We start from the raw sequence: 26,180 nt of genomic DNA, 5'->3' as shown, positions 1-26,180 counted from the left end.
CTGATTCTGTTCATTATTGTAGCAGTCTGGCTTGCTCAACTCAGAACAGGTCAGTTTGAAACCCTTGGACTGATTTGCTCTGTACTAGGTGTTTACTTTTAAAAAGAGCTTTTGAAAAATTTTGGCAGCATTGTTATGCTTTGTTCTGAAGTTTTAAAAATGTTTTGTTTTGCTTTGATGGAAACTTGAACTTCGATGAAATGGCTGACCTTGGTGTTGGAGCTGTTCCTTTCTGTTGTTCCCATGAAAAAGCATTTGAACTGTGTTAAGGTGGAAGCAATAGTATATTTACGGTTTTTGCTGAAAGCTGTTCTCACTGCTGAACTCTGCAGCTGAATTTCTGAAGCGTGCCAAATAAATATGTGGTATGGCTTCATGTGGCTCTGTTCTGCTGTGGCTTGCAGATGTTGGGTGATTGATGTTTCTGTCATGACAAATGACACATTTCAGCCCGTGTCATGATGAAGAGCTGCCAGTGTGTTTGGCTCTTAGTACTGGAAAGTTGTAGCATTTTTTCATGGTTGGTACACTACAGGAATCTGTCCTATGCTGCCTTGGCTCTAGCCATGGTGGGAGAGCATTTCTTAACTTTCTCAGAGGCCCAAAAGAGAAAGCTGTATGTTCTGTGTTAGACTGCACAGACTGCTTGTTCATTCTTCTGGTCCAGGTTTGACTGGTGGCCTCTCTTATTTAGCTCTTTCTGCTTGGAGATGAGTTTCATTATCTCTTTGTCTTGTCTGGAGCTCACTGCAGATGTCTCCTCTGTCGTAAAACAAAAAGCACAGGAGAAGAGCAAGGATTTTCCTCAGCAATTGCCTGGGTGCATTTGCAGCCCCCATCAATCTGCCTGCCTCTCCAACTGAATGGGTTATCTGAGCTTTGAACTGGCTGTTCTGTAGCTGTCTCCAGTCCAAGCAGGCTCCTTCAAGGAAATTCATGCAATAATTCATCATGTTATGCATCAGGCAAAGTTTAGGATTATTACAAGAGATACCAGAACCTTAATTTTGTTTTGACCACTCATCCTCTGGAGTTCTCTACCTCAGCCCCGAGTTCATGGTCAGGCTTGCTGTCAATGATTTGAAGGAGAAGTCTAAATATTCCCAGAACCTACTGAAGATGTTTGCAATATTTGTTGGTATCTCACCTGAAATTGTAGTGAGAGTATCCCTTATGCATTTCATTGTTCACGTTGCAAAACCAAACAGCATCTCAGCACTCTGTAAGCAGAGATCACTTCAGCATGCCAAGGTAACTTCAGTGCCCACATCTCCATCTCACTTACTGGAGAAAGGACAGGCAGGAAATACCTGGTTCAGATTCAATTACATTGGTCACAATCCAGTCCTTGGTTCTTATGTCTTACAAGAACCTCAAAAGTTGTTTGGATAGCAAAGAAAAATTTAGGACCATCCCTTGCAAAAATAAGCCAGACAATGGCTTTAAGCCATGTGGCTCTGCTATAACCATTTAACGTTTTTCTTGAGGGAAGATTTTTGGATAAGCCGCCAAGGAAAAAAAGAGGAATTGAAATTGCCCATCATTTGAATTAAGAGTCCGGGTCTCTTACCTTGATGACCATTATGGACAGAAAGATTTAAGGCATCTTCCCATTGTGTGATGCTGGTCTTGTTTTCAGGTGCCAGTAGTGCAGTTGAAGCCTGCAGCATTACAGCTCTTTCAAAGAAAGCACAGAGGTGTTTCCCTGTCCCAGGGCCAACATTTGTACTTGTGATTTTTACCTCCCTGAAGAGAGCAATGATGGAGCTTATGAGAAAACACCTCAGATACAGTACTTTAAAAATAACATTCTCTGAGCTTTTCAGAAAAAGCAGTTTCTATTCTTCTTATCTCTTACAAGAGGTAGGACCTAGTGAGACCTTCTAGGTGACTTTTTTCCTATTAATTTTCCGTTGCTTTGGTATGCTTCTTTTCTTTAACTGCAAGTACAGATAAGGTCTGTCTCAAACTATATTCCTAAAGCAGGGATTGTTTTTAGTCTGTAGCCACTCCCGTCAGTGGTTTCTATTCCTGCTTTTGGAAGAGAAACTGCAGTCCCTGATGTAGTCCAATTCTTAGGTAAAGTACTACTAGGGTAAGAGGCTTCTTCTTTCAAAGAAGAAAAGGGGCATGGGTCATCGTTGTTCTTCTCCATGTGCCTGGGAACAAGTATCTCAAACTTTCAGGTTTGCACTGCTCACAGAATATGCTCGAGATATCTCAAATAGGTACATTTGTCAGTACAGTATTGCTGTTGAGTCTGTGATAGTCCTGTAGTGGAAGCATGTTCCTGGGAAGCTGAGGATCTAAAAGACTGAGTGACTTGAGGAAATCTAGAAACCTGTTAATGACCAATATTATGCATTTCCAAGCCTCAGACTCAGCCACTCTGAGCCTTATGTAGTCTGTAGCATGTATTTGGACTTGTAAAGGGCTCCAGATCTCAGTGGCTTCCAGTGCATCACTTTAGTCTTTGCATGTGTAACTCAAAATCTGAACAAGAACCTGGGATTATGTGCAGTTTCACAGTGTCAGCTTCATCTACACCTCTCTGTGTGCCTGCCCAAATCCTGTGCCATGAATCGATGTGCCAGAGCTGCCTGTGGTCCCTCAGAAGTCCAGTCATTTTACTCCAATTGACTAAGGGGCTGATAGACAAGTAGCTGCAATATTCTTAGGATCTTCCCCCTCAAGGGCCCTAGAACCTGAACCTGATACATCTCATCTCTGAGGGGCTCACAGGAATTGCCTCAACACTTGGGCTTCCTGCACTCTGTGGAGCTCAGAGCTGTCTGACAGCATTCTGCTGCTAATAGCCACTGCCACCCTACACGTGGTATCACCAGAGAGGAGCAGCACCCTGCCATCTGAGCAGAGACCTTTTCTCCCTGGAACTGATGTATACCACACCCCAACACACCCATCGCTGTCCACTTACCTGGTTTCCTAAATATGTTGGAACATCAGCTCAGGGCGTAGGTGGTAATTCCTGGGTTGTTTGTGTCCCTTTCATGTTGTCTTTCAAAAATGGAGATTCCTTACCACAGAGCATGTTTTAAGATGCAGATGAACCAAGTGGCAAGTCTTTAAATGAATAAAGGACAGGAGTCCAGGATCACTAGCAGGCAAATACCCATATCTGAATTTCTGAAGCTATTCTGTACTTTATTCTGGCTTCAGTGCCTGTAAAGTGGCCAGAGATTCCCACATCCAGGCTGTACACCTTGTCAGCTTTTGCCAAAGTTTGGACAGGACAAAAGAAACTCCATATACCAGACACTGGGAATACTTCAGACAAAGGCATGCAGATTTTGCCACAACTGTGCAGAGTCACTGAAGCCAATGGTACAGCAAAAGAACTAAGTTATTGTCTATTTCCTCTGTGTATGTGCTGGGAATTTTCTAAGGAATGTATATTAAAAAGCAGCTGTCATAGCTATGCTTGTAAAACAATACCTTTTGATGTTTAGTAGTACTGAGCAAGACTTCTCCCCACCTGAAGCGTAACATGCAGAGCTGCTCTGCAATCAGGTGTTTGCAAGCAGAGACTTTCCCCTGACCAAGGTGACAGAGACATGACAGAGGCTGGGGTGCCTGGCTGTGCAGGACAGGGGTCCATGGCTGCACAGCTCCTGAGTGTCTGTGGTTTGGGCTTTGCAGAGGGGTCTGCCTGCACCTCGTGCTCTGCGTGGCCACCCTGGCTGACTCTGGCCAGCGTGGTTCATGTTGGACCCCGTTCTAACAGAAATCGCTTCCTTCCTTTCTTCTCCCACCCTCCCTTCCCCAGCTGATAACAAGACGAAAAAGAAAGTAGCTCATCGGGACAGGAAGCAGGACTTCTCTGCCTTCAAGCAGACAGACAGCGAGATGAAGGTTAAAATATCACCGCAGCTCCTCCTGGCAATGCACCGGTTCCTGGCAACAGGCAAGTGCGGGTTATCTCCTTCTGTGATCATGCCAGAGCCTCGGAGGCAGTTTGTCAGCAAAGGCCGGTGAGGTGGGTGGGACAGTACAGGCGGGAAGGGAGGCTGGATTGTGGGGTGACAAATAATGCCACTGTTGTGTTTTTCTTTTTAAATTCTCTCCTCTCCTGTGTTCAGTGTCGGCATGAACCCTCTGAGACATATACCAGGGGTGGACCAGTAACTTTAAATTGGTCTGAAAGGTAAGGATGAATGCCAAGTGCCGCACTGCATGTCTAGAGTCCGTCAGATTAACGACTAGCAAGTACACCCCATTAGGAAGAGCTCAGGGAACAAACCAAAGAGGACTCGATACCACTGGCCAGCTGGCTGTAATTGCACTCTGGCGCCTTCTCCAGAAAGAGATGCTGGACTTTTTGCAGGAAGGTCTAAACCTGTTCCATGAGACTTTATGACTCCAAGTGAAAAACTCTCCTCATACATTTATTGCAGACTGCACAGGTGGTTGAACTGTACTCTTTAAAATGGATTTCTGTCTGGCTTGTGGGACCTCCGTTGATGACTTCAGAGGTTTCAGAGGACAGTTGTCTCCATCCCAGAACACCTTGATGTTTTAGCCCTTGGGTGGGCAGTCTGGCAGAGAGGCCAGGGCCTTGAATGGTTTCTTGCAGCTGGTATTGCCTTTCGTCGTAAACTTGGTCCTTTCTCCTCAGAGATGAGGCCTTTAAACAGGAGAGCTTGTGGAAAAATGCCTTCCTATTGCTTGTGCTGTCTCTCTTTGACGTATAAAGACTTGCCACATGCAGGCCTTTCAGATGATCTTCTTTCGCTGCTGTGTTCAACATATATTCGTGGGTGGAAAATTATAAAGTTGCTTTGTCTGAAGTTTGCCAGCTCCACTTGGAAGTTAGTACTTCCCCTCCTCTAAGATGCAGTAACTGCCTACCTAGATGCTCCTAGTCTGTCTTCATGCTTTATTTTGCCTCTATGACTTGAAAGAAATATGTACATGATCGGTTATCACATCTCAGCTGAGGGGCAGTAATTCCTTAGAAGGCTCGGACTCCTACGGCTCATGAGAAATGAGCGTGTCCTTGGTGAAAGGAAACAGTTCAACAGGAAGATGTGGATTTAACAGCAAGCAAGGCATTGTTCATGTAGTGTACAAGACTCGATGGAGTTCCATAAACACCTGCTCAACAGATATAGTCTTACAGTGCTGCTTCTCTACTTGTTTTGTGGATGAAAGGATTGTGTAGCTTAAATACAGGTCTGTCGGTGAAGCCACTGCTATAAAAGATGAAAGCTACAGTTCTGGTTTCTCTGTTCTAAATTGAGAATAGTATCTTTGGCAGATGATGGGTTGTTAATGGTCCTGTTCTGAAATGAGGTGTTGGGAAAGCTTATCAGTTTGCATGTGTAATTCTCGTCGTCCCTGGCTTACCTCTCCCACACAAGGATCAGCTTTTCTGCTTCAAACAGCTCCTGTTGAAAACACTGAAGATCAAGTGGATAGGGATTGTGTTCTGTGTGTCAGGCATTAATCCCACATGGTTTGAACTGACCTGTACTTTCTCTCACTTTGAGTCACTCTTTCCATATCAACCATGGAAGCCCCAGTTGTGTCTGATTTGTGTACAGCATCTCTCTAGAGCAACTTTCTAGGCCCCAAGCAGTAATGAATTAATTTTTAGTTTTACTAAAGTGCAATACATCAGTGACTGTAATAGCTTTTAGTGAAGGAAAAAACAAATTCAAAGGTTCTCTGTGCCCCAACTGTAATGCTCTTCCCTTTATACAACTCTCTGACTCAGAAGTCTCAAGAGGGCAAGACTATCCTTTTCTTTTCCCTTTCAGATGAAGACATGATTTTTGGTTGTTTTGAAAAATACTTCAGTAATGGAAGCTGGGGTGTTACTGTGTTTTTTTCCCCTCCCTTTACAACTCTAACAGTCTCAAAAGACAGGAAACCTGCAATTCCATAATGGATCTCTCTGCATCTGTGTGTCTTTTATAGGCAAATGCTTATTAACGAGTATTGCTAACTTCTTGCCTGGCATATGAGGTGTAATGCCAACTTGTATCTTGTGTTGTAGAAGTAGAAGCATTTGGTCCATCCCAGATGTCAGAGAAGATCCTTCTCAGGCTGCTAAAACATCCCAACGTCATCCAGGAGCTGAAATACGACGAGAAGAACAAGAAAGCCCCAGAACACTACCTCTACCAGCGAAACAAGCCCGTCGACTACTTTGTTCTCATTTTACAGGTCAGACATGTGATTGTGTAGATATGTGCAAAACCTTTTATCTCCTGATATATCCACTTTTACACCTGTTCCAGTTGCTGAAGTTTGTCTTCTTTCAAATATGGGAGGGGAGCTGTGGCTCCTGGGAAATGCTCCTGCCTGCTTTATGACCTTGCCAACCTTGAAGAGCTCACTCAGGTGCTTTCACCCACAGTTAAACCACTTGTGAAGAATAGAAAGCACTTTCTATTTTCAGTCATCTGCCAAGTTACTTATGCTTTCGCTATCCCACAGATGCAGAGTGTAAATGAATCCCCATTGGCATTACTTGGAAAATAGGGGTGCAAAAAATGCCACGTCATAAGAATTTGGCCAGCCTTATCTGCTGTGCCTTTTCCTTTTGCAAGGGGAGGCGTGGGGAGTTTGATGGTTTAGAGAAATGACATTTTTCTGTGCAGTTTTGAAGTCTGTGCCTGAGGTGTAGTGAGAAGCACAAGTTTTGGTGAGGGCCTTGTGCCATCTACTGAACTGATGTCACCTCCTGCTACAGCCTGGCAGAATGCAGACCTGGGAACCCTGCCATCCAAGCCTTTATCCTGACCTGAGATGCCTGCTCTTGCATGGCTTTTAGGTTGGAGCTCTGGGTGGTGTGGGAGGACTGTTTTCTGTGTATTCTGTAGAGGATTGCTTCCAGTGCTGGCATCTCCCAGGTTTTGTTATCAGTCAGGAATGGTTGAATGGCTTAGGTAAAGCTTTACACAGAAATTCAGTGTCTATCTAGCACCATTTAAACAGGAATACTCCTTCCAGAGAGATTTTGCTGGAAACGTTCTGCTGTGTCTGGCACAACTGAAGATCAGTTTTGGTTGTAAAAGCACAGGCATTGTTGCTGAAATTTTAACACAGGGCTTGAAATCTTAACATGGCCTTTAAAATAGAAAAGGTCAGGGCACGAGTTTAAGCACTCTGTGATAAACAGGCATGAGAGCACTGGGATATTAAATTGTGGGATCAACATAATTCTGATGTTTAAAAAAAAATCTTTTTTTCTTTTCCTAAGAGTTTGAGGAACCACTGGTAGCTCTTTAACTGCTCTTTCTTACATGCTGAATTGTTACAATCTGAAATATTCCAAAGGCAAGATAATCCTCCTGATGTAATGCTGCAAAGATGTAAATGGAGGACATGGGGATACAAAAGAACAATCAGTTCTTTCTGAGCCATTTTGCAATCAATAAATATTTAGCAAACACAACATGCCAGGTCTGTAATGCTTTGGAAAAGTGAGTGTTGCAGTAAATACATACTACAGAAATGTTAACAAGGTTGGTTCTGCCAAGATCAAGAGGGGAGAGGGGCTAAATACTCTGCTTTTGTTATTTAAATAGACTTGGACTTATTCTCTCACACTAGGGGACCAAGAATGCCTTCACAGTAAATGCATGCCAATTAAACAATTAAATGTATATTCTTCTTGAGTGTAACCAGTCTTTGTCTGGGTGACAAAATTGTACCTTTTGGAAGGCTTATAATGAAGAAATAAGCTGCTTTTGTGTCATAGACTGAAATTGGTTTTAAAAGGGATTTGTATGAAGCTGTTGCTTCATATAAATAGCAGTGATAGCAGGAAAGTGGATTTATGAGCTGGGCACTCTCTTCCTGCTAGGCAGATTTTGGGTTTTTTCTCATCTGGGACAGTTAGATAAACTGACCTGGTATCAGGGCTCATGCAGGTTGAGTTCATTATCACCGTTTTCTTCCCTTGTCCAGTGCTGTAAATTTAAAGGCATGATTATTTATTTTAAATGGGACTTAATGAAATAAACACTTAGAAATGAATTCTACCTTTTTGGCCTTGTTTTCACCCAGTTGTGTTCAGATGATGTTCAGTCTCCTTAGTACACCTGGGATGGGCAGTCTGTCGCCCCTTCCCAACCTAGCCACAGGAGAAGCACTGTGGGTATATTACGTTGTTTGCCTGAAATTCCAAATTTTGTGTAGTTCAGCCTGAAAGCTGGATGAGATCTCTTCTGTCTGCAGTGGTGTGCTGTGAGTCTCAGTGCGGTAAGGATGGATGGACATGAAAAAACAGGCCCCACTAAAAAGACATTTATTTTTGGCTACTTGTATACCAGAGTGACTGAGATGTTTTACAGCTGTGTTTGATAGCTGGGTGGGTGGATTCTGTTCTGGAATCCTGTCTAGGAGATAGTGTTATTCATTTGGTTGAGCCCACATCAGAAACAGGTGTACTTGCATGATAGTGTAGTTTTTTATGGCTTGGGAAGCACTGAGGGTCTTTTGTAGGCAAGACTCTGCAAAAGAGCAGGATCTTGGTGTTGGGATCTGTGAATCTGCTAGAAATCATGAAGACCAAAGTAGCCTCAAGGCTGCTCCTTTAAGAATAAGGGCTTTATTTCTGTGGGAATCTCATTGGTGTAGGCAGCCAGCCTCCTCACACATTATCTCCTATCTCCCTTCCTGCATTTGTCTTAGAGGGAATTCTGTGTGAATGTGAGCTGTGCTCCAAAATGTCTAGGTGCTTCAAGATCCCAGATGATTGTGCTGTGTTTAAACTTGTGCTACTGGAGGAGTATCTTTTCACTTTGCAGAAAAGGAAAACAGCCTGGCAACACTTGGAGCAGGGCAATAGTACCAACCCAAAGCTGTGTGGTGGTCTTGGTCCTGCTCCTCTGCAAAGACTTATGCTGCCCATGAAGCATCAAAGACCAGGGTAGCTCAGTAGCTCAGGGCACAAATGCTGGTTTCCCTTCAGGGTCTGTCCCTGTTCAGGCACTGCTACAAACTGCAGGGGCCATGACACTGCTTAGGGATGTCAGGCAAAACTATCTTTCAGGCCTCAAGTCTGATCTTGTGCCTTGAGACCCATGGTCCCTTTTAATTGCAGCTCTCTCTCCTTTTCCTTAACAGGGGAAAGTGGAAGTGGAGGCTGGGAAAGAGGGGATGAAGTTTGAAGCTGGTGCTTTTTCCTACTATGGGGTGATGGCCCTCACAGCATCACCAGGTATGTCCTCTTATCTTCTGCTTCTGAAACAGTCTGAGCTCTCCTGCGCAGTCCTGCCCAGCTGTGTCTGGGACTGATGAGATTGGCACCTCCTTGCCAGCACAGCCTCCACAGTGTCGCTGGGGGGGCTGGCTGGGGGCAATGCTGGCACTGACTCCAGAACTCAGCAGTTGCAGTAGTTTGCCAGCTCCCAGAGGATGTGAGCATTGACTTTAGAGAGGGATGTGGTTGGTACTGGTGGAAAGCTTTGTAGTTTTGCTCGTGGCAGGGTAAGAGGGAGTGAATTAACACGAATAAATAATTAGTGAGAGAGGGACATCTAGTGGTGTGAGGAGCAACCGCCCGGTTAGGTTGGGGATGGTTCTCTTTACCAGTCTTGTGCCTAACACTGTCTCGAGAGAAAAGATGAAACAGTGCCAGAAAAACAATTTTTCCTGTCAGCTTGTGTGGAAATGTACCTGAGAAATCAGCGAGGGGGAAGAGGTGGTGTGTGAGTGTGAGCCACCTACCAGCACACAAACCATCACCTCACTGGCACAGGTCAGGGAATTCTCATATAGTCTGCCAAGAGCTGGCTCCAATGCTACATTTCAGCATTTGGTGATGTATTTTATTGCCAGCAGAGTCACCACTGAGGTCTTGACCTCAGCTGGAAATGTACAGCCCTGCTGGGTGAGCTGGGGCACTGGGACTGGTGTTGGCCTTCAGGGAGAGATGTTTCTCATGCTGAAATTGTGTCCTGTCTCAGCAGGGTTTACATTCCACTTGAGAGGCAGCTTGTTTTAATTGTACACTCAGGAGTGCTCCCTTTACATGTGTCTACCTGTGTGTATGCACACTATCAAATGGTGGTGGAATGGAAATGGTTTTGTGAGTTACGAGTGTAACCTTGTTAGACTCTAGAATCAGCAGCAGTTCTCTGGACCTCTGTGATCTCACTTTTACAGGCAAGACTATTTCCTTAATTATGTCCACTTTAATTTCGTCGGTAACTTATACTTTTTGAGATTTGGGAGATTTTAACGCATGCAGAGCACTGGTTGGATTTTATTTCAGTAATGGCAGACATGTTCATGAGGAATTGTGACTCGTGTACAACTGCATCATATCCTCAGCTTTTGCAGTATGAGCCAGGCACGGAGCCAGGGTGGTCAGGCATGGTCACTTCTACCGGGCTTACACTTGGAAAACACCTGTGGCATCTCTGTTTTGCCAGCATTGTTCAGTTTGAATGTTTCCATGTGTTGTCAGGTTTTGGTATTTTTTACATTCCTAACCCGCCCCACAACCTTGCCAGTTGCCCCAGGTCCTATCAGGTCAAATGGTCTGAAATCCGTCTTTAATTTCACCATGTCGCACTTAAGAATATGCACTATGGTAAAGTAATCTCAGCCAATCTTGAATTTACCTTCAACTGGTTGGCTTTGTTCTTATTTTTTTACCTATAGCAAATCTGTCATTTTGTCTCCAGGTTCACAGAATTTGTTTTATGATGTCTTGTGGCATCCTGAGGTTTCTGTTGAGATGAGTTCATAAAAATAAGTTCCTGTTGCTTTGTGTAGACAGGAAAGCTCAGGGAAAGTATAAGTTATTGTGGAGTGAAGGAAAACTTCTCTTCTGTATGTCCTAAATAAACTCTACATGCTTGCTCTCCCCACCTGGAAGATGAAGCCACTAACAGGGGAGTAAAATACTAAAACCAAAATAACCCCACAAACAAAACCATAGAAAATAAACAAACGAACAAACAGCAAAAAGAACCAATAACAAAACAAGAAAAGAATAAAGCTTTTTTCTTTAACTACAGCTGGGGAGGGATTTGCAGTAATGGTGAGCAGTACGATACGCAGCCCAGCAGGGATGAACTTGGAGAACCACAGCCTTGCTTGATATTTTACTGGAAACTTGAGGAACTATGAAGTATCTTCTAGTTATATTTATGTTGTTTGACTCCTATAAGGAAGAGCACCCCTGAATGCTTCCTGGCTTGTTTTTATTCTTGCCTTCCAAGCTGGAGTGGGCGCCACTGCTCCTTTTGAACTATTTCAAAACATGAGTATACCCTGATGGACTGTTTGGTGCTGGATAATCATTTAAAATAGCAAGTGAAAATTATTCACTTCACTCCAATTCCTTGGTCTTGTTTTTCAGTTTATTCCTAAATTTGATTGTGGTTTTTTGGTTTTGCTTTTGTTTTAACCCTTTGCTTTTTCACAGTTGATTTGCACTTCTGGTTTTAGTTCGTCAGTTTGTCAGCTGGCTCCTTCCCCTGTCGAGTGTGGATAGCTGCTGCCTTTCTGGTCGTGATCTCATCCTTTTTCTCTCCCTCTTCTAGTTCCCTTGTCCCTGTCTCGTACCTTTGTTGTCAGCAGAACAGAGTTGTTAGCAGCAGGTTCTCCAGGTAAATCTGCATGCTTCTATTTTCACCATTCTTGTGACTGCCCTGATGTCATAAAAAGTCAGCTGCAGTCTGTATTTGTCTGACCCCTTTGCTCGTTAGGGAGAAGTCCAGCACAGAGTTGTGCCTTACAGGTAAGTATCCTGAACTTCTGTTTATGGAAACTGGTCAGTCATCAAAATGGGAAGAACTAAAAACATGTTTAAGAAAATATATTTGGTAATGTGTGCTTGTTCTTTTTTCTCATATGGATGCTGGTGGAAAATTAGGAGGGGGGATTTTTTTAGAAGAACGTATTCTCCCCCAGGCTGAGGCATAAAAAATTCTGAAGAAAATGTGTTTGGCAGTGGAGAATGTCTGCTGCTAAACTGCCATAAAAGGAAAACTTCTTTAATGAAAGTATTTTATATTCTCATATGGGTAAATTCTATAGTTTGTATATAGTCTGGCCATTTCAATTCCTGGAAAGCTTTGAGCTTTGTCTCAGTGAGGTTAATGCCAGGGACCAGAACAGTGATCTGCTGAGTGGATGGATTTGCAATGGAATGTACAGGAGGGTTGTGGGAGGATTTTCTGGTTCCTGTTGTGCTTAAGAACCTTTCCTTGGTCTGTCACCAAGTTGACTGGCAGAGAAATTCCTTTGGAGAACAGGGACCAAGAAGGGAACAAACTGGGCCAAAAAGAGCTCTGAGATGTGGTTGAGAGATTGTAAATTGGGAAGCATCAAGAACTGAGCTTTGCAGACACTACATGCATGGAGTGGTTGGGAAAAATGGAAACCCATCAAGAAAGTCTGTAGGAAGAGCAGAATCCTGAAGTAGTTTGGGCCACAGTGAGCATATGTCTTCCTTTTGAAGTTTTTTCCAGTTTTTTTCAGTCTTTCCCTAGAATTGAAAGCAAACGAGAAAATGATATGCATATTTAAGTGAAACATATCTTAAACATTAATACATACCATGCATTTTATACATTTTCACCATCTGCTTCTGGTACTTCACCCTCTTTCTTTAACTTTAGAAACTTAATTTCATCATTGGTCCCTAAATTATCTTCATGCACATTCTGAACAAACTACAGGTTGTTGCTTTGCAGGGGATTTTTTCCTTCCCTGTTAAAGTTTCCTGCTGCTGAACACCAAAGAAGGGGAAGAAATTTAATCTTTCTTTAGTTGAAGTACCTGATGGCTCTCCTTTAATCTTGGCAACTTTCATTATCTTTCTTGGCTTCGTTCTTTTATTTTGCCAGGTCTTCTTTTTTACTTTTATTTTCCCTTTTCCATTCTACAGATAAATACAGACTTTGCACAGGTTGTTTCCAGTATAAATGCCAAGCATACTTTCATAGTTTTCCCCCCAGTTAAATTAAAAAAAAATACAAAAAATAAGGGAAAACAATAGTGGGAAGAATCTCCTGTGTAAGGAACTGATAGTGTAAGCCTGGTCACTGTGGCAATGTACCAGTTTTGATGAAACTCAGACCTTTTGTGGGGTGCTAATGAAAATAATCCTGTTGTTTAAAGACAAATTTGTAATACAATAGTACTGATGTCCATCTTGTGGCTTGTGCTCTTTATCCCCTCTATAGAAAGATGAGGAGTGTGGGAAAACCTGGGTGGAGAAGCTCTAACATGGACCTGCCTAGTGTTTGTCATCTGTTCTTTCTGTACCCTTTCCTTTTCATATCTTCTCTTGTCCTTCCTTGATCTGAATGCTATCCAGAAATCATGTTGTTTCCCTCACATTTTTAGAAATCATACCTTTTTGTTCTGTCACTTTGTCTCGCCTCTCCCTTTTTTTTTTTTTCTTATAATGCTTTGCCATGTTGCTCTATATCCTTTGTTTTTTATTAGTAATGTACTAATCTAAGTAATGTACCAAGATCCCTGGTGGAAAGAAAAGGCAGATGCAAGTCACACTAGTGTGAAGTTCTTCCAGATGGAAGCCTTTATCCCAAGCAGCAGCGATGCTGTTCTTGTCACACACAGCCATGTTTTGTGTATACAGGTGGGAAAGAGGACAAATTCATCCAGCCTTCCCAGTTCATTCTTCTCCAGTGGGAATTTCAGCATCAAGCCCTGTGTGCAAGTAGAGTTTTGGCTCCTGGCAGCAGTTATTGGAGCCTGCTGTGGCTTTCAGGTTGGCAAGTTGGCACAGAGTAAAACCTTGCAAGGCTCTGAGTGCTTCCTCCTAAGCCTGCTCTTGGTGTTGCCATAGGGACCTGCATTAATTCCATAGTCCAGAAATGGTGTGGAAATTATTAAGTTGTCAGAACCTGTATTTTTTTGTTCTCCTTTTTAAAACTGCAAGAAAGACAACATCAGAAGGATTTTAAGTGGTGAATAAGAATCAGGGCAATTCTACATTCTAAAGTGTTAGGTTTAGGAAAGGCTGGATTCAGACATGTGGAACAGGCTGTGTCATTTGAACAAGGAGATATTTCAAGTGATTAAGTGGTAGAGGTAGGGTAAAATTGAAGGGAAGTTTTGGGGTTTTTTTTTAAGAAATAAAATTATATGTAGAAAGTCTTCAATAAATAATTTGAAATTTTTGTAAGGATATTTTGTTGATTTGCTCAAAGGACTTTGTATCTTAAGATTATATGAAAATGATCTTCGAGCTTGAGAATGGGGATCATGTGGTGAGTTGTGCAGTTTACATCAAGTTTTAGTTTGGGCTGGCTGAATGAGTTTAAAGTGCATTAAGATACAAAAATTCTCTGGTCCTAAAGACAGTTTTTTGATTAGTATGTACTGTGTGTGCCCAGGGGGCAGCCCTTCTGCAGGAGGCCTTGGAATCTCTCTTAGGATGTATTTCTGCCCTCCTATCTTCTGGGTCACTGTGTGGGTGGAAGCCACAGATGCAGAATGTCTGTGGTGTCCCGAAAGCACGTTTGTTTTGGATAGTCTGTGTCCAGTCACACTCACAGGGGTCAGCTATGAGGTCTTCAAAGTGAAACCCTGCAGGACTTAAAGGCCAGTGGTAGAAAATGATGTGTGTAGTGTTCTCCTTTCCTGGACACAGATTTTTCTCTGAAGCATGGACTATTTTGCCTATGTGACTGGCTGGCATGTACCTCATGGAGTTTGCTTTCCTTCATTGAGGTTTTGCCACTTCAAGCACTGAGAGGAAATGTTGAAGTAATTGTCATGTGCACTGCATTCTGGTCCACTGAGGACTCTGTTACTCCTACTGAAAATGTCTGCTCTAGTTCAGGGAAAAAGGCATGTGAAGGTACCAAATGACATAAAAGGGGGTAAGGTTCTGCTGGAACTGACTGTGGATCAAAGTAACAATGATTGAGAAAAAAAGATATTCAGCATGATCTATCAAGGGCTCCTGTAAGGGAGCCTTGGGAAGTTACGTTTCTGTGATAGTTTCTGCTCATCAACTAAGCACTGTGTTCTCAGGGCATGTCTGTTGCAGTGAAAACAAGTACAGGTTTGTTTAGGGCATACTCAGTGATGCTGGCTACCAGCTCTGGACTGAAAATGTACCATTTTTCAGGATAATTTGGTTGTTTAGCCACATACCTACTGATGAAGGGCTTAAACATTTGCAGTTTATTTGTGCTACATCACAATTTATTATGTCCCTTTGAAACTGGTGACTTTAAAAGCTTTCTACTTGATTTAAGAAATCTCTTGCTCTTGCCTGTTCCTTAGCCGAAAACAAGTCTCCGCCTCGGCCCTGTGGCTTGAATCACTCAGACTCTTTAAACCGGAGCGATCGCATCGACGCAGTCACCCCGACGTTAGGGAGCAGCAACAACCAGCTGAACGCCTCCTTCCTCCAAGTGTATGTTCCAGACTACTCAGTGAAAGCCCTCACAGACATTCAGTTTGTCAAGGTAGGAAAAAAGCTAGAAAGACCCCGCTGGAAAGTCAGGCTTGGCTGGTAGGATGGAGAGCCTGGGGAAGGGAATTCCCTCTAAATTCCTCTGTGAGTAAATAGCATTATGAAAGCAGCTGTTTAAAAGTTACTTTAAACTACTTTCTTTCACAATATCTGCTGTCCACTGATTTATCTTCACTGTTCTTCTCATTTGGACTCGTAAGTAGGTTGGTCACATAACTTTCTGGATTTCAGGTCCTTGGAGGAAATATTATAGAAAATAACCTCTTTGCTTTTAGTCAGACCTATCCTCGTGGAGCTTTTGGACCCGTCTGAAATGGAGACCCTTCATTATCAGACACTGTCTTTTTCTAAAGGATGAGACATTTACTGTTGGTTGCAGTTTTTATTCACTTCTGATTTTGGTTTCAGTTTGGGGTTCTTGATCTTACTTTCTGACTTGCCATCCTTCTTCTGGTTGGAGAAGTCTTGGACATTTCTCTTTATCTTAACTTCACATGTATTAGACTCATGTCTCATACTACCAGTGAGTTGCTGCATGAATTACAGCTCTGTCCCCCAGCATGGTGCATCCCACGCTGAAATGTGTGCGAGTCCTGTGGGAGAGGAAATCTAGCTGAGCTAAGGAACAGCTAATGGTGGCAGCAATTCCAGCCCAGCTGGAAGTCCAGGGAAGCTGATGTCCCATTGCCAGAAATTGACATTGATGCTTTTCTTAAATTAAGTGCATGTTCACAGTTTGTATGCAGCTCAAGCGATTTGTGAACTTAACTTCTCTTAGTTAATTCAGTGTTAAGAACATGGAATAGGGCAGACATACTAGAATGCTAAACTGAGTATTCTGTAGCCAAATTTTAAAAGGAGAGTAAAGTCTTGCTGTCAGAACTTTTGAGATGCAAACATACTGGTCAATGGTTCAATCCTTCAAAGATTACATCAGTAGATATTTATCACTGCGCAAGTGATTCTCACTACAGATTTCAATGGCTAATCTGCTGTACAGAGCAGCTGCTCACCCTATGCTGGTTTATGTGGAGTCTTTCCAAATCTCACTGTGTTCATACTGAGGCTAATGAATGTTAAACTGTCCTGGTATCTCTGCAGTCAGACTTGCACACCTCTTGCATCACTCTGCTTTACGCATAAGTCAGAGTACTCAACATCAGTGTTTTCACTGTGCCACATGGTCATTCATTCAATTAATACCTTGTAAAATCGGGGTTGTAACCTGTTCATGCATGTTTGAATTTTGGTTTTGGGGTTGTGACCTACTCCATCTGACTCTGTCCTTTTCCGGTCCCTCTGTTGTGTTGCTACTGAAATTTATGGTTTCCTAAAAGTCATTTCATCTCTTCCACTTTCCTGCCTGCCAATATCATCCACTGCTGTAGGCTCACGGGGCTGCCAGTGCACATGTATCCTGCTGCCTGTCCTGGCCGAGAAGGTTGGCCTGGAGGAGTTCACAGGCTTGTGCCTCCAGCAGGAATTCTGCCCTCCACCACCACGTGCAGATGTACGGGGCTATGGGCTTCCCTGTCCCTGGGGCACTGTGGCAGTGGCACTCTGTGCTCTAGGCCAGCTCCTGTCATCACGTTCAGCTGAGTGCAGACAGCTCTTGCAAAGACCAGAGGAAAACTTCATGGGTTGCTAATTTGGATTCATCTCTATGGGTATCCTAGTGTTTTCTAGAATCAAATGTCTCTATGTATAAGGCTGTAGCTCCTGCTGTGTTTGCTGGCCTAGACAAGAGCAGGAATGCTTGTACTCTATACTTGGACTATAGAGCTGGCTTGGCTCTATAGGGACACTTAGAGCCTCACCAAGAGCTCACTGAAGTTGGGAGAAAGACTTCACTGATCTCTGGTTCTGGTCCTAAAGGTGTGTGTGCATGGTTAGAGGAAAATGGAGATCTGAGTTAAAAATCTCTGCATAGGAATAAATCCCTGCCTTTGAACAGCATGGTGATTGCACAGCACTATTCTTCCACCCTCCCTGGAAATGTCACCATGCTGTGGGTGTTGAGCTGGGATGCTCTAGGCTTGCAAAGTGCAGGGATGTTTCATGGAAACAGGTAAAGAGGGGTTGAAGTGTGGTCATCTGGAAAGGGAGGAAGCTTAATCTTCTCAGTGTGCCCCACAGGGTCATAGAAGTGTGACTGACTTTTTTTGTTTCTTCCCTGTTCTTGGAGCAGATCTCAAGACAGCAGTACCAAAATGCCCTGATGGCATCCCGGATGGACAAAACACCTCAGTCCTCGGACAGTGAAAACACTAAAATCGAACTGACTCTTACGGAGCTGCACGATGGTTTGCCAGACGAGACAGCAAACCTGCTGAATGAACAGAACTGTGTGACTCACAACAAGCCCAACCACAGTATGCACAGTGAAGGAGCCATCTAGGAGCTGACTCCCCACAACCCACCCATCCCATCTCCTCAGCAGGACCAGCCCTCGCTCCTTCCTGGCTCCTCCCCGAGTGTGAACACCGTTAGTGCGTGCTTGCAACACTGCTGCATCCAGTGTTCTGAGACCAAAGACTTTTGCATCCGTTCTGGGAGCAGAAGAGGAAGAAACAGGAAGAAAGGAGCAAAGAGCAAGAGAGACTAAAGACCCAAACATAATTTGGGAATGGTGAGCCACCCCTGAGAACGATGAAAATTCTTCTTGCAAAGTAGAATTATGTTTATTTTTTATCTGTACTTTTGATCCTTGTTGGGTTTTTTCTCCTCAAACACATATGGGGAAGTTTAAAAGCTCCTCCATTATTTTTTCAAGAGAGATCATGTTTTTAAAAAGTATTTTGCAGAGTTTTAAATTGTTTCTGTCCCTCATGAACCTCAAATAGGCTCTGTCATGGTTTTGTGAATTGGCTCCAATGTCCTTAGGCCTCTTCTCACCCCTCTGTGGTCCATTTTGTTGCCCTGTTGAAAAAGTTAGTAACTGGTACTTGTATGTTATTTGTGTCCTAAGAATGAGCAAGCTTCAAGGAACCTCTGGTTTCAGCCACCTGGAGGACCAAGAGATGAGGATTATTACAGTCTTGCAGTTAATTTTCAGGGAAGAAGTGGTTACTCTGGTATTTAATAATGTTTCAAATTTCAGAAGGTTTCTTTGTTAAACAGGCAAAAGCATTGTTACACTTACAGTTTTGTAACCTCCAAAACCTTTGTGTATGTTGAAGATGATACTGGGGGGAAGGAATTAATTAGCAAAACTGCAGTCTCGTGAAATGAAAGCCAGGTGTGATATTCCATAGTGAAGTAACTGGGTGATTTTTCATTGATGTTCCTGACAATTGCATGGTGAAGTAATGTGTGCACCCTGAGATGCCAAGTCTTTGAACACTCCCGTGCTGTAGGGATCTGTGCACTGTTACCTTGGCCAGAACAGATGGTGCAGCCTTTGCTGAGTATCAGAACATCGGTCCCTGTCCCCCCTGTCATCTCTGATATTAACACAGAAAATGCTGCTACTATTACACCCAAAGTACATGCTCCAGGTGACAGTAAACCTCTGCCAGTGCAAGGATGGGCACTGCTGAAGAGCCAGAACCATCCTCTCCAAGAGCTGACAAAACTTTCCAGACGCGAGTGTATTGCACTTCAGGGATTCAGAGAGGTTCATTTCCAGGCTGTTCCTAGCCACATTCATTGCTTTGAGTGGATTTAGTGCATTTCCTTCTCTCTTGCCCCTTTTTAACAGCCATGGTAGGGATTACCAAGGTAGCAGAACAGAGAGCCTTCCACCCAGCTGCCACCAGTGCAGGGCAACACCTGCCTTGGGCAGCAGAAACCAATTCCTCCACCCCAAAAACCTAGATGCAGACTGGGTGCCAGCAAGAGGCGCCCTATGGCAGTTGTGCATCACCTGTTTCCACAGATGGAGTCTAAGTCCTCAAATGAAAAAAAAAAAAAAAAAGAAATTGTACCCCCCAGTTCTCTCCCCTTCCAGTGCTGTCTCAAACAAAATGTGAACATTGCCCTCAGTATCTGGATTGATAAATCAGGCTTTGAGGTTTCTCTGTTTCAAGACCCTGCTATGGCCCCTGGCTATGTAGCATTTCCCTTTCTTTACACGTGGATGATCTCTTTGGGGACACCCAAAGAAGCCCTCAGCCTCAAATGCAACTGCCAGAGCTCTCTGTGCCTGCAGGCCTGCCCCATCTCTCCTGTTAGTGAGCTGTGGAAGGCACTCACTGCAAGTTCCTGTGGTCCATCTGTGTGAATGGTGGTTGGAAAGGTGCAATATTCCATTGCAGGGTCTCCTGTGGGAATTGGAGTGCGTGGTGTCAGAGCCAATTGGGTTTGCCTGTCTCCCTCCTCCTTCTCTCTCTTCCAGCTTCAGAAAGCAGCCCTAATTTTTGCTGTCCACCCTGGTGGGAGCCACCCATGAGGATGAAGTCCCTGTAAGGGGCAGAGAAATTGCACAGTATCCAACTTGTGCACCCAGCGAGGAGGAAGCAGGCCCTCCAAAGCCTTGCTCTCACATGTAGCTTTTTGACTTTGTCCCATCTAAAAGTGTTTCCTTAGCCTCCATCCCACCCTTGCTCTGATGTGCACCAGCTCAGCACTGCTGAGAGCACACTGCTTGGTGGCAGCATGGGCTGGCCTGAGCCTTGTGGCATCCCAGAGAACTGCCAATATTGCACCTTTCTCACAGTACAGAAATGTCCAGATGTTACAGCATTTGTCCTCAGCGAGGGACTCGTCTCGCCAGTTTTTATCTAGTGTTGCTGAATGTAAAAGTTTGTTGGAAGTGTTTGACATGGTGGTGAACTTGAGATGCAGTATCCGTTTTGTCAAACCTGCCAAAGGAGGGAAGGCTCAAGTCAAGGCAGCTCTCTTGGGGATGAGTTTGCTTGCTGGATCTGACTTCTGCTTCTTGTGGCAGGTTAAGAATTTGTTTCAATGTCTGTTTCCCTTTAAAAAAAAGAAAAAAAAAAGGCAAAAAAAAAAGCGCAAATTTTTCCAACCAAAGCCATGTGATCCCAAAGCAAATACCTCCTGCTTCTGCCCATGCTGCACAGTCCCAAAATTTGCAGGCAATTTTTTGCATGACTGTTTTTCATCATTTGTACAGATCAAATAATGGAAAGTGAAGTAATTTCACTTAATTTCCATAAAAATAGTTGATTATAGATGTGTTTCATACGGAAATATGTACCTGACCCAGAGGGGTTAGGAGCTGCTACTGCTAATTAGCTTGAAGAACAAAGCATGGTCCTCTCCCTGGAGGGGAAAAAATCAGTCTCCCTGTTCTCAGGGTATTTACAGTTTTATTGTTTAACAAATGTGAGGGGTTCCTGGCCCTCCTGGTGAAAACCATCACAGCAGAGGAGCCCCGTGCCCAGCTCAGGATCCCTCTGAGCCTCAGGACGGCGTTTGCCCATGCCAGGGCTTGGCTCTCCTGACTGCAGTGGAGATGTCACGGCATCTGATCCGTGCCCTTGCAGGGGTGCCCTGCCTAAGCAGATCTGCCCTCTCTGCCTTGCGTGGCACTTGGATGCCGTGCTGCAGTGCCATGAGGACACAGGGGCGGTCACCGCAGCACAGGGCACCGGCTGGTGGCTTTGGGAGTCGTTGAACTTGACCTCAGACCTTGGCCAGGCTTTGACTTATAGAAAGGATACTGCATCTTCCTATGTCAACTCCTGCTGCCGCCTTTGTTCCCCTCGCCCGTCTGCCTCTGGGTGCAGGCAGCAGGGTGGATGATGGCCTGTAGGCCGAGGGAGGCTGGGGAGGCATCTAGCCATGGTTTCTACTGTCAGTACAATTTTGCACAAGAGTTCTTTGAAGTGAGGTTTTCAACACTAATATCTTAAATGCACAACTGTGAATTATATCTTTTACACTCCTGTTGGTTGAATTTCCTTTAAATGAAATGAACCTGAATCTGTTGTAACTATGATTTATTTTTTTAAATTCTGTGTATTGCCAAATATTTGTAAAGAGTGAAGGAATGTTCTTGCTTTCCAGTGAGAATCTTTCTCCAAATGAGACTGACCCTGGTGATGTGGAGATCACATGAAGCACGTTAGTTCTGAGAGGAGAGGGGCTCAGTGGGGGACTTAGCAAACCAGCCTCAGCCACTCTGTGCCGCAAGCTCAGACCCTTCGGAGTTTACAAAGTGCTTGTTGTTTTGTTCCCAGCTTGTCCACTCCCTGAAATTCTGGTGCAGCTGGAGGAGCTCTGGATGGGTTATCCCACAGTGGGATGAGGAATGCTGGCAGGGTGTCTGGGCAGGCTGGTGGGTAGGGGCTCCAAGGATGGTGTGGAGAAGGTGCTTCCCCCATCCAGATGAACCAAGAGAGGAAGCTCCACAGGGCAGATCCTTCTGTTCTCCACTTCTGCTCCAAACCTGTGTCATGTATAGTTTCCTCTCACATTCTTTTACCCCATAAGCTCCTGCTCCAGACTGAGCAGGAATGGGATGATGCTGAGACCTGTGCGGGGGCAGCGGGAGCTGGCTGCCGAAGGTGCGCAGTTCTTGGGCCTGTTGGAAGAAGGGTTAGCCACTCATTCACATTTTGCTTGCTTTTCTGTTCCTCCTCTCTTCTCCTGGACTCGCTTCCTTTTTCCTCACCTCTGGGGGCTTTTTTGTTTGCTTTTCTTCTTTTCTTTAAGTGCCTTTTTGTGTGGGTGGAGCTGACAAGAGTAGGAGTCTCAGGATATGGCCCTTTGCACTCAGACCTGGAGAAAGCTCATGGGTAGCAGGGCGAGTTGCCCCGATGGCCCACACACATTACCTGTTGCTGCTACTCAGCCTTCAGGGCCCAGCTTGGATGAGGAGGAGATTGGGCACTAGTGGTGTCAGGCTCTGGTTCAAATCAACCAAAAGAAAACCAAAGAGGTGGCTTTGTGTGAGGGGCTGCTTGGGCAGCAGTGGTGCTTCCTGTGATCTCTGCAGAGCTCAGCCAAGGGGTGTGGGGGTGGCGATGGCAAGGAGCAGCCCTTTCCTCCTCATGAGCATCCTACGTAAGTACACTGCATGATGGAGAGCACAGCCGCATTCTCCAGGACCCCTTGGAACATGCATCTTCCTTGTGCAGAATTATGTTCTCTATAGAAATCATTCCCACATGAAAGATGTACCATATTTTATACAATATCTAATACACACATCTGTGGTTTTAAATCTAGTACCTGTGTTCCAGTTGTCAAGTTATCCAGTGTCTGGATTACCAGTAGAAAACTGGGGCTGGGGGTGGGGAAGGATGCTGCAGAGTACCCCTTGTGATGCTGACTTGAGGCTTCATCCCAAAGGTGCCCACCCAGGACTGAAGGGTCTGTGTGTCCACACTGTGCCCTGTCCCAAGGCAAGAACCCTGGCTGTGGTGTGGTACAGCCCCAGCTGTGCTGCCCATCCCACCACCTGGCTCGACACTGGGGCTCTACGTAGACCCAAAGAAGTACCTGTTCCCTGGATACTGAGGGTTGGTTTGGCCCAGTGGTGAAATGATGAGCTTAACCAACACAATTGGGCATTTTCCCATGGCACAGATGGGAGAGCAGCCTTCATCTGACTTAGCCAGCAGGGAGGACAGGCTCTGCACCACAGGCTGGGCTGGGCAGCTGCCCTCATCCCTGCTCTGCTGTTACACTTGGTCAGTCTGCTGCAGGTCTCTTGTTGGTGTGATGTCTGTGGTGATTCTGGCCTCACTCCAGTGTGCGGGCAGCACAGGGGACCTGGACATCCATGACTTCCTGCAGAACCCCCTCAACAATCCTGCTTGGTGTCTTGCTCTTGTTCTGGAGCCTGGCTTCATGCTGGGTTGTGTTCCTCTGGGCCAGTCTCAGGGCTGCATCCAGATAAGGAGATGCCATTACTGTGGGTCCAAGGCGGTACAGTTGAGCTTTTCCATCTTGGTGTGTGCATATATTCCTGAGCTTCAGGGATGGGAAGGGGTTGCTGGAAAGCTGCCTCCAGCCAGTGGCATGGTACAGGTGGCAGATGGAGTTGTGTTGTAGGTTGGTAGCATTGAGTTCAGTCAAAGTGATATTTTCTTCTTATTATCCTGAGGTCAGACTCTATAGCAGTTCTTCACATTGGAAATACGGTACTCAGAGCTGCTGGTCTTCTGTCTCCAGCTGAAAAACATCATCCTCCTCTCAGGTTTTGCCCCTGGGCTCTCTTTTTTTCTCTGAGCAGGGCTGATCACTGGGATCCTGCAGTGGATGGTGCCCTGGCTGCTCTTGCTCCTTCAGTGCAGATTTCTGGCTAAGGAGATGCTTGGTATTTGATCCTCCCTCAGAAGCAGAGGTTTGGCTGGACTCGGCAGAAGTGGTCTGTCATGGAACTGGGCTAGAGGTTTGTCAGCTGTAGTGAGCCTGAAACATGCAAAGGCTGCAGGTGGCTCCAATGCTCCAGGGGTTGATTTGGTTTCTTCTCCTCCAGAAAGCAGTGTGGCAGTTGGTTGCCTGCAGGATTGTTGGGGAGGAAGGGCTTGTCCCATCATTTAGTGCTTGGTGTAGCAATCTAGCATCCCTTCTCCACTGTTTGCTGATCACAGAGCTTTATAATAGGAGGTAGTGTTTCACCCTCTGGGCATCACTGTTGAACCAAATCCTTCCAAATACAAGTGAAAAACTAGTTGGTGTGAGATGCCTTTAGTTGGAAGTGCCAATATGAAATGCATGTCCCAAAGATCACTGTGGGAGAGTGAAGGGTTCCTGATGAGCTCCTCTTCTCGGAAGTGTCAGACTGGGCAGGCTTAGATCAGATCCAGTGTCATTCGTGCTTTAAAATCTCAGGTCCAGTGGGCTGGGCTGGGCTGGCTTGGCTTGGCTGGCAGATTTTCACCCGGTGTACGTGCTCTGTCCTTCTGCATTGTGCTGGCTTGGATTCAGCATAGTGGCTTCTGTGACAGCTGTGTTCACATGGGCCACAGCTGCTCCTCTGCTCCACTTGATGGGCTTTAGCTGAGTGTTCAGGAAGGCAAGAAGGAGGGGCAGCAGTCAGGAAGAGGCCATGCTGCAGCCATTCTGTCTTCATTTCTCACACTGAGGGTAGGAGATGCTGCTCAAGGGACTCTGCCTTTCTCGGAGATGGAATTTGGAGAGTGGGAACCCACCAGGACCCCAGTAGCAGTGCTGCAGTCCCATTTGAGCCACGTTCTCCTGAGCACAAGGCTGGCTTACCAGGAGTTCAGGGTCAGGCTCTGCTGAGAGACCTCAGAACTCTTGGCATGTTTGTTTTTTTCCAGCAGAGACAGCCTCGACACCTGAATCACTGGGTAGGTGCCTGGATGCCAAACACAGTGAATCTGGAACCCCAAATACTTGAGATGTGTTCCTGGAAGCCATGAGCAGCTGGTGCTCAGCAGCCAGAGGTCTCACACCAAACCTTTCTCCTTCCTGGCTGCCTGGAGCCCTGTCCTGGTTGCTGCTGGCTCGGCCTTGGTCCCCCCATTGCGGAACATGGTGGCTCTCCCTTTGCAGTGCATTTTCATGGCTGTCTGATCCCACTCCAGCCAGCTCTTCCCTGTGTCTTGCCATCATATGTGGTCTTTGTGCATTGTATCATATTGTACATGACTTCGGGTTTCCAGAGTTGTAGTATTCTGACTACAGTATTTCCGTGTGTGTACATAAACCTGAATAAGCACAACTGAAATCCTGAATGAAGTGTATACGTTTCATATACTGATTGTCATACAAATTAATTTTATAATTATTCCAATTTTGTTGTAGATTTCCAATCTTTCCTATTTATTTTGTACCAGATTTATTTGTATATTTTGTGATTTTGTTTTAAAGCATTTTGTTTATTTCTATTCTTTTTAGATAAATGATGATTTTTTTTTTCTGTTGAACATTCCAGTTTATGCATTTTTCCCTCCTCTATGCTCCCCCCTCATTTCCAAGGGACAGATTTTGGCATGTGGGTGGTGGGGCCAATGTCTGTGATCCTGTACCCAGATCTCTGCTACTGGCACATTTAACAGTCTTTAATCTCCACTTCAGCTGCCTAGGGCCACAGAGAGGCCGGATCATGTTCCTCTAGAGGCAGGTGTTGTTCTTCACTTTGGTGGGTCTGGGCCTGTAAGTCCTCAAGCTGGGGTGGGCTGTGCTGGTGGCTTTGCTGATCAGAGGCTGGCTGGGAAGCTGGTGGCAATGGCAAGCAGCTGACTTTTTGAAGTTCCCTCAAGGGTGAGGGTCTTTTTCTTTCAGTAATAAAAACCCCTTATTTACAACCTGCTCTCCATAGGTCATGTTTGTCTCTAAGTGCAGATGCCGTCTGTCCGTAGCACGTGTTCCTCCAGGCGGGCTGTGCCTGGGGTTCTCCAGTGAGGGGAGTGGCTGGGTTTGACGGCAGCTCCGTGGGACGGGAGAAGTTGGTGGACTAAGTTGGTCCATCCTCCTGCACTTGGGGGGTGCTGCCTTCTCCTCTCATGCTGGGGTTTCAGCAGTGGAGGAGCTGCGTGGAACCTGCTGCAAGAGACATTTCTGAGCAGGAGAGCAAGCCTGTGCTTGGTCCCTTGCCCACCATCACTTCCAGCTCGCACTGGTACAGAAGAGCTTCCTTCCTGTGTGTCAGATACAGCCCTGCCATGTGCCCGTACTGTGCTTCTGCCATCCCTCAGGCCCTCTCCTCCTCACACCTGTTCCACCCAGCTGATTTCTTTGCACCCACCTTTTGTCATGCTCAGCTCTCGAGCTGCCAAACCCTGGGTTAGCAAGACGGGCAGCAAATGCTCAAACCTTGTGGGGATTTTTGCTGCACCCAGTGCAGCCTCTG

The 26,180-nt window shown here is 45.2% G+C and overlaps 1 protein-coding gene across 1 annotated transcript in view; it reads left to right on the top strand.

Annotated features, from left to right (window-relative positions):
* The window catches only part of CNNM2 (cyclin and CBS domain divalent metal cation transport mediator 2), a 118,744-nt gene extending 93,109 nt beyond the window's left edge, over nt 1–25,635 (top strand). Inside the window, exons 3-8 of the mRNA XM_066191000.1 lie at nt 3,788–3,925; nt 6,020–6,189; nt 9,100–9,193; nt 11,529–11,594; nt 15,253–15,437; nt 17,634–25,635. Of these exons, the coding sequence (XP_066047097.1) occupies nt 3,788–3,925; nt 6,020–6,189; nt 9,100–9,193; nt 11,529–11,594; nt 15,253–15,437; nt 17,634–17,843 (863 nt within the window). The 3' untranslated portion in view covers nt 17,844–25,635. The remainder of the gene's footprint in view (nt 1–3,787; nt 3,926–6,019; nt 6,190–9,099; nt 9,194–11,528; nt 11,595–15,252; nt 15,438–17,633) is intronic.
* The last annotated feature ends 545 nt before the right edge of the window (nt 25,636–26,180 follow it).

This window comes from Chamaea fasciata, unplaced genomic scaffold (assembly GCF_029207755.1).
Source record: "Chamaea fasciata isolate MVZ Bird 193981 ecotype frontalis unplaced genomic scaffold, bChaFas1.0.hap1 SCAF_9, whole genome shotgun sequence".
Classification (NCBI taxonomy): domain Eukaryota; kingdom Metazoa; phylum Chordata; class Aves; order Passeriformes; family Sylviidae; genus Chamaea; species Chamaea fasciata.
This window is presented reverse-complemented; position numbering and strand designations above follow the sequence as displayed.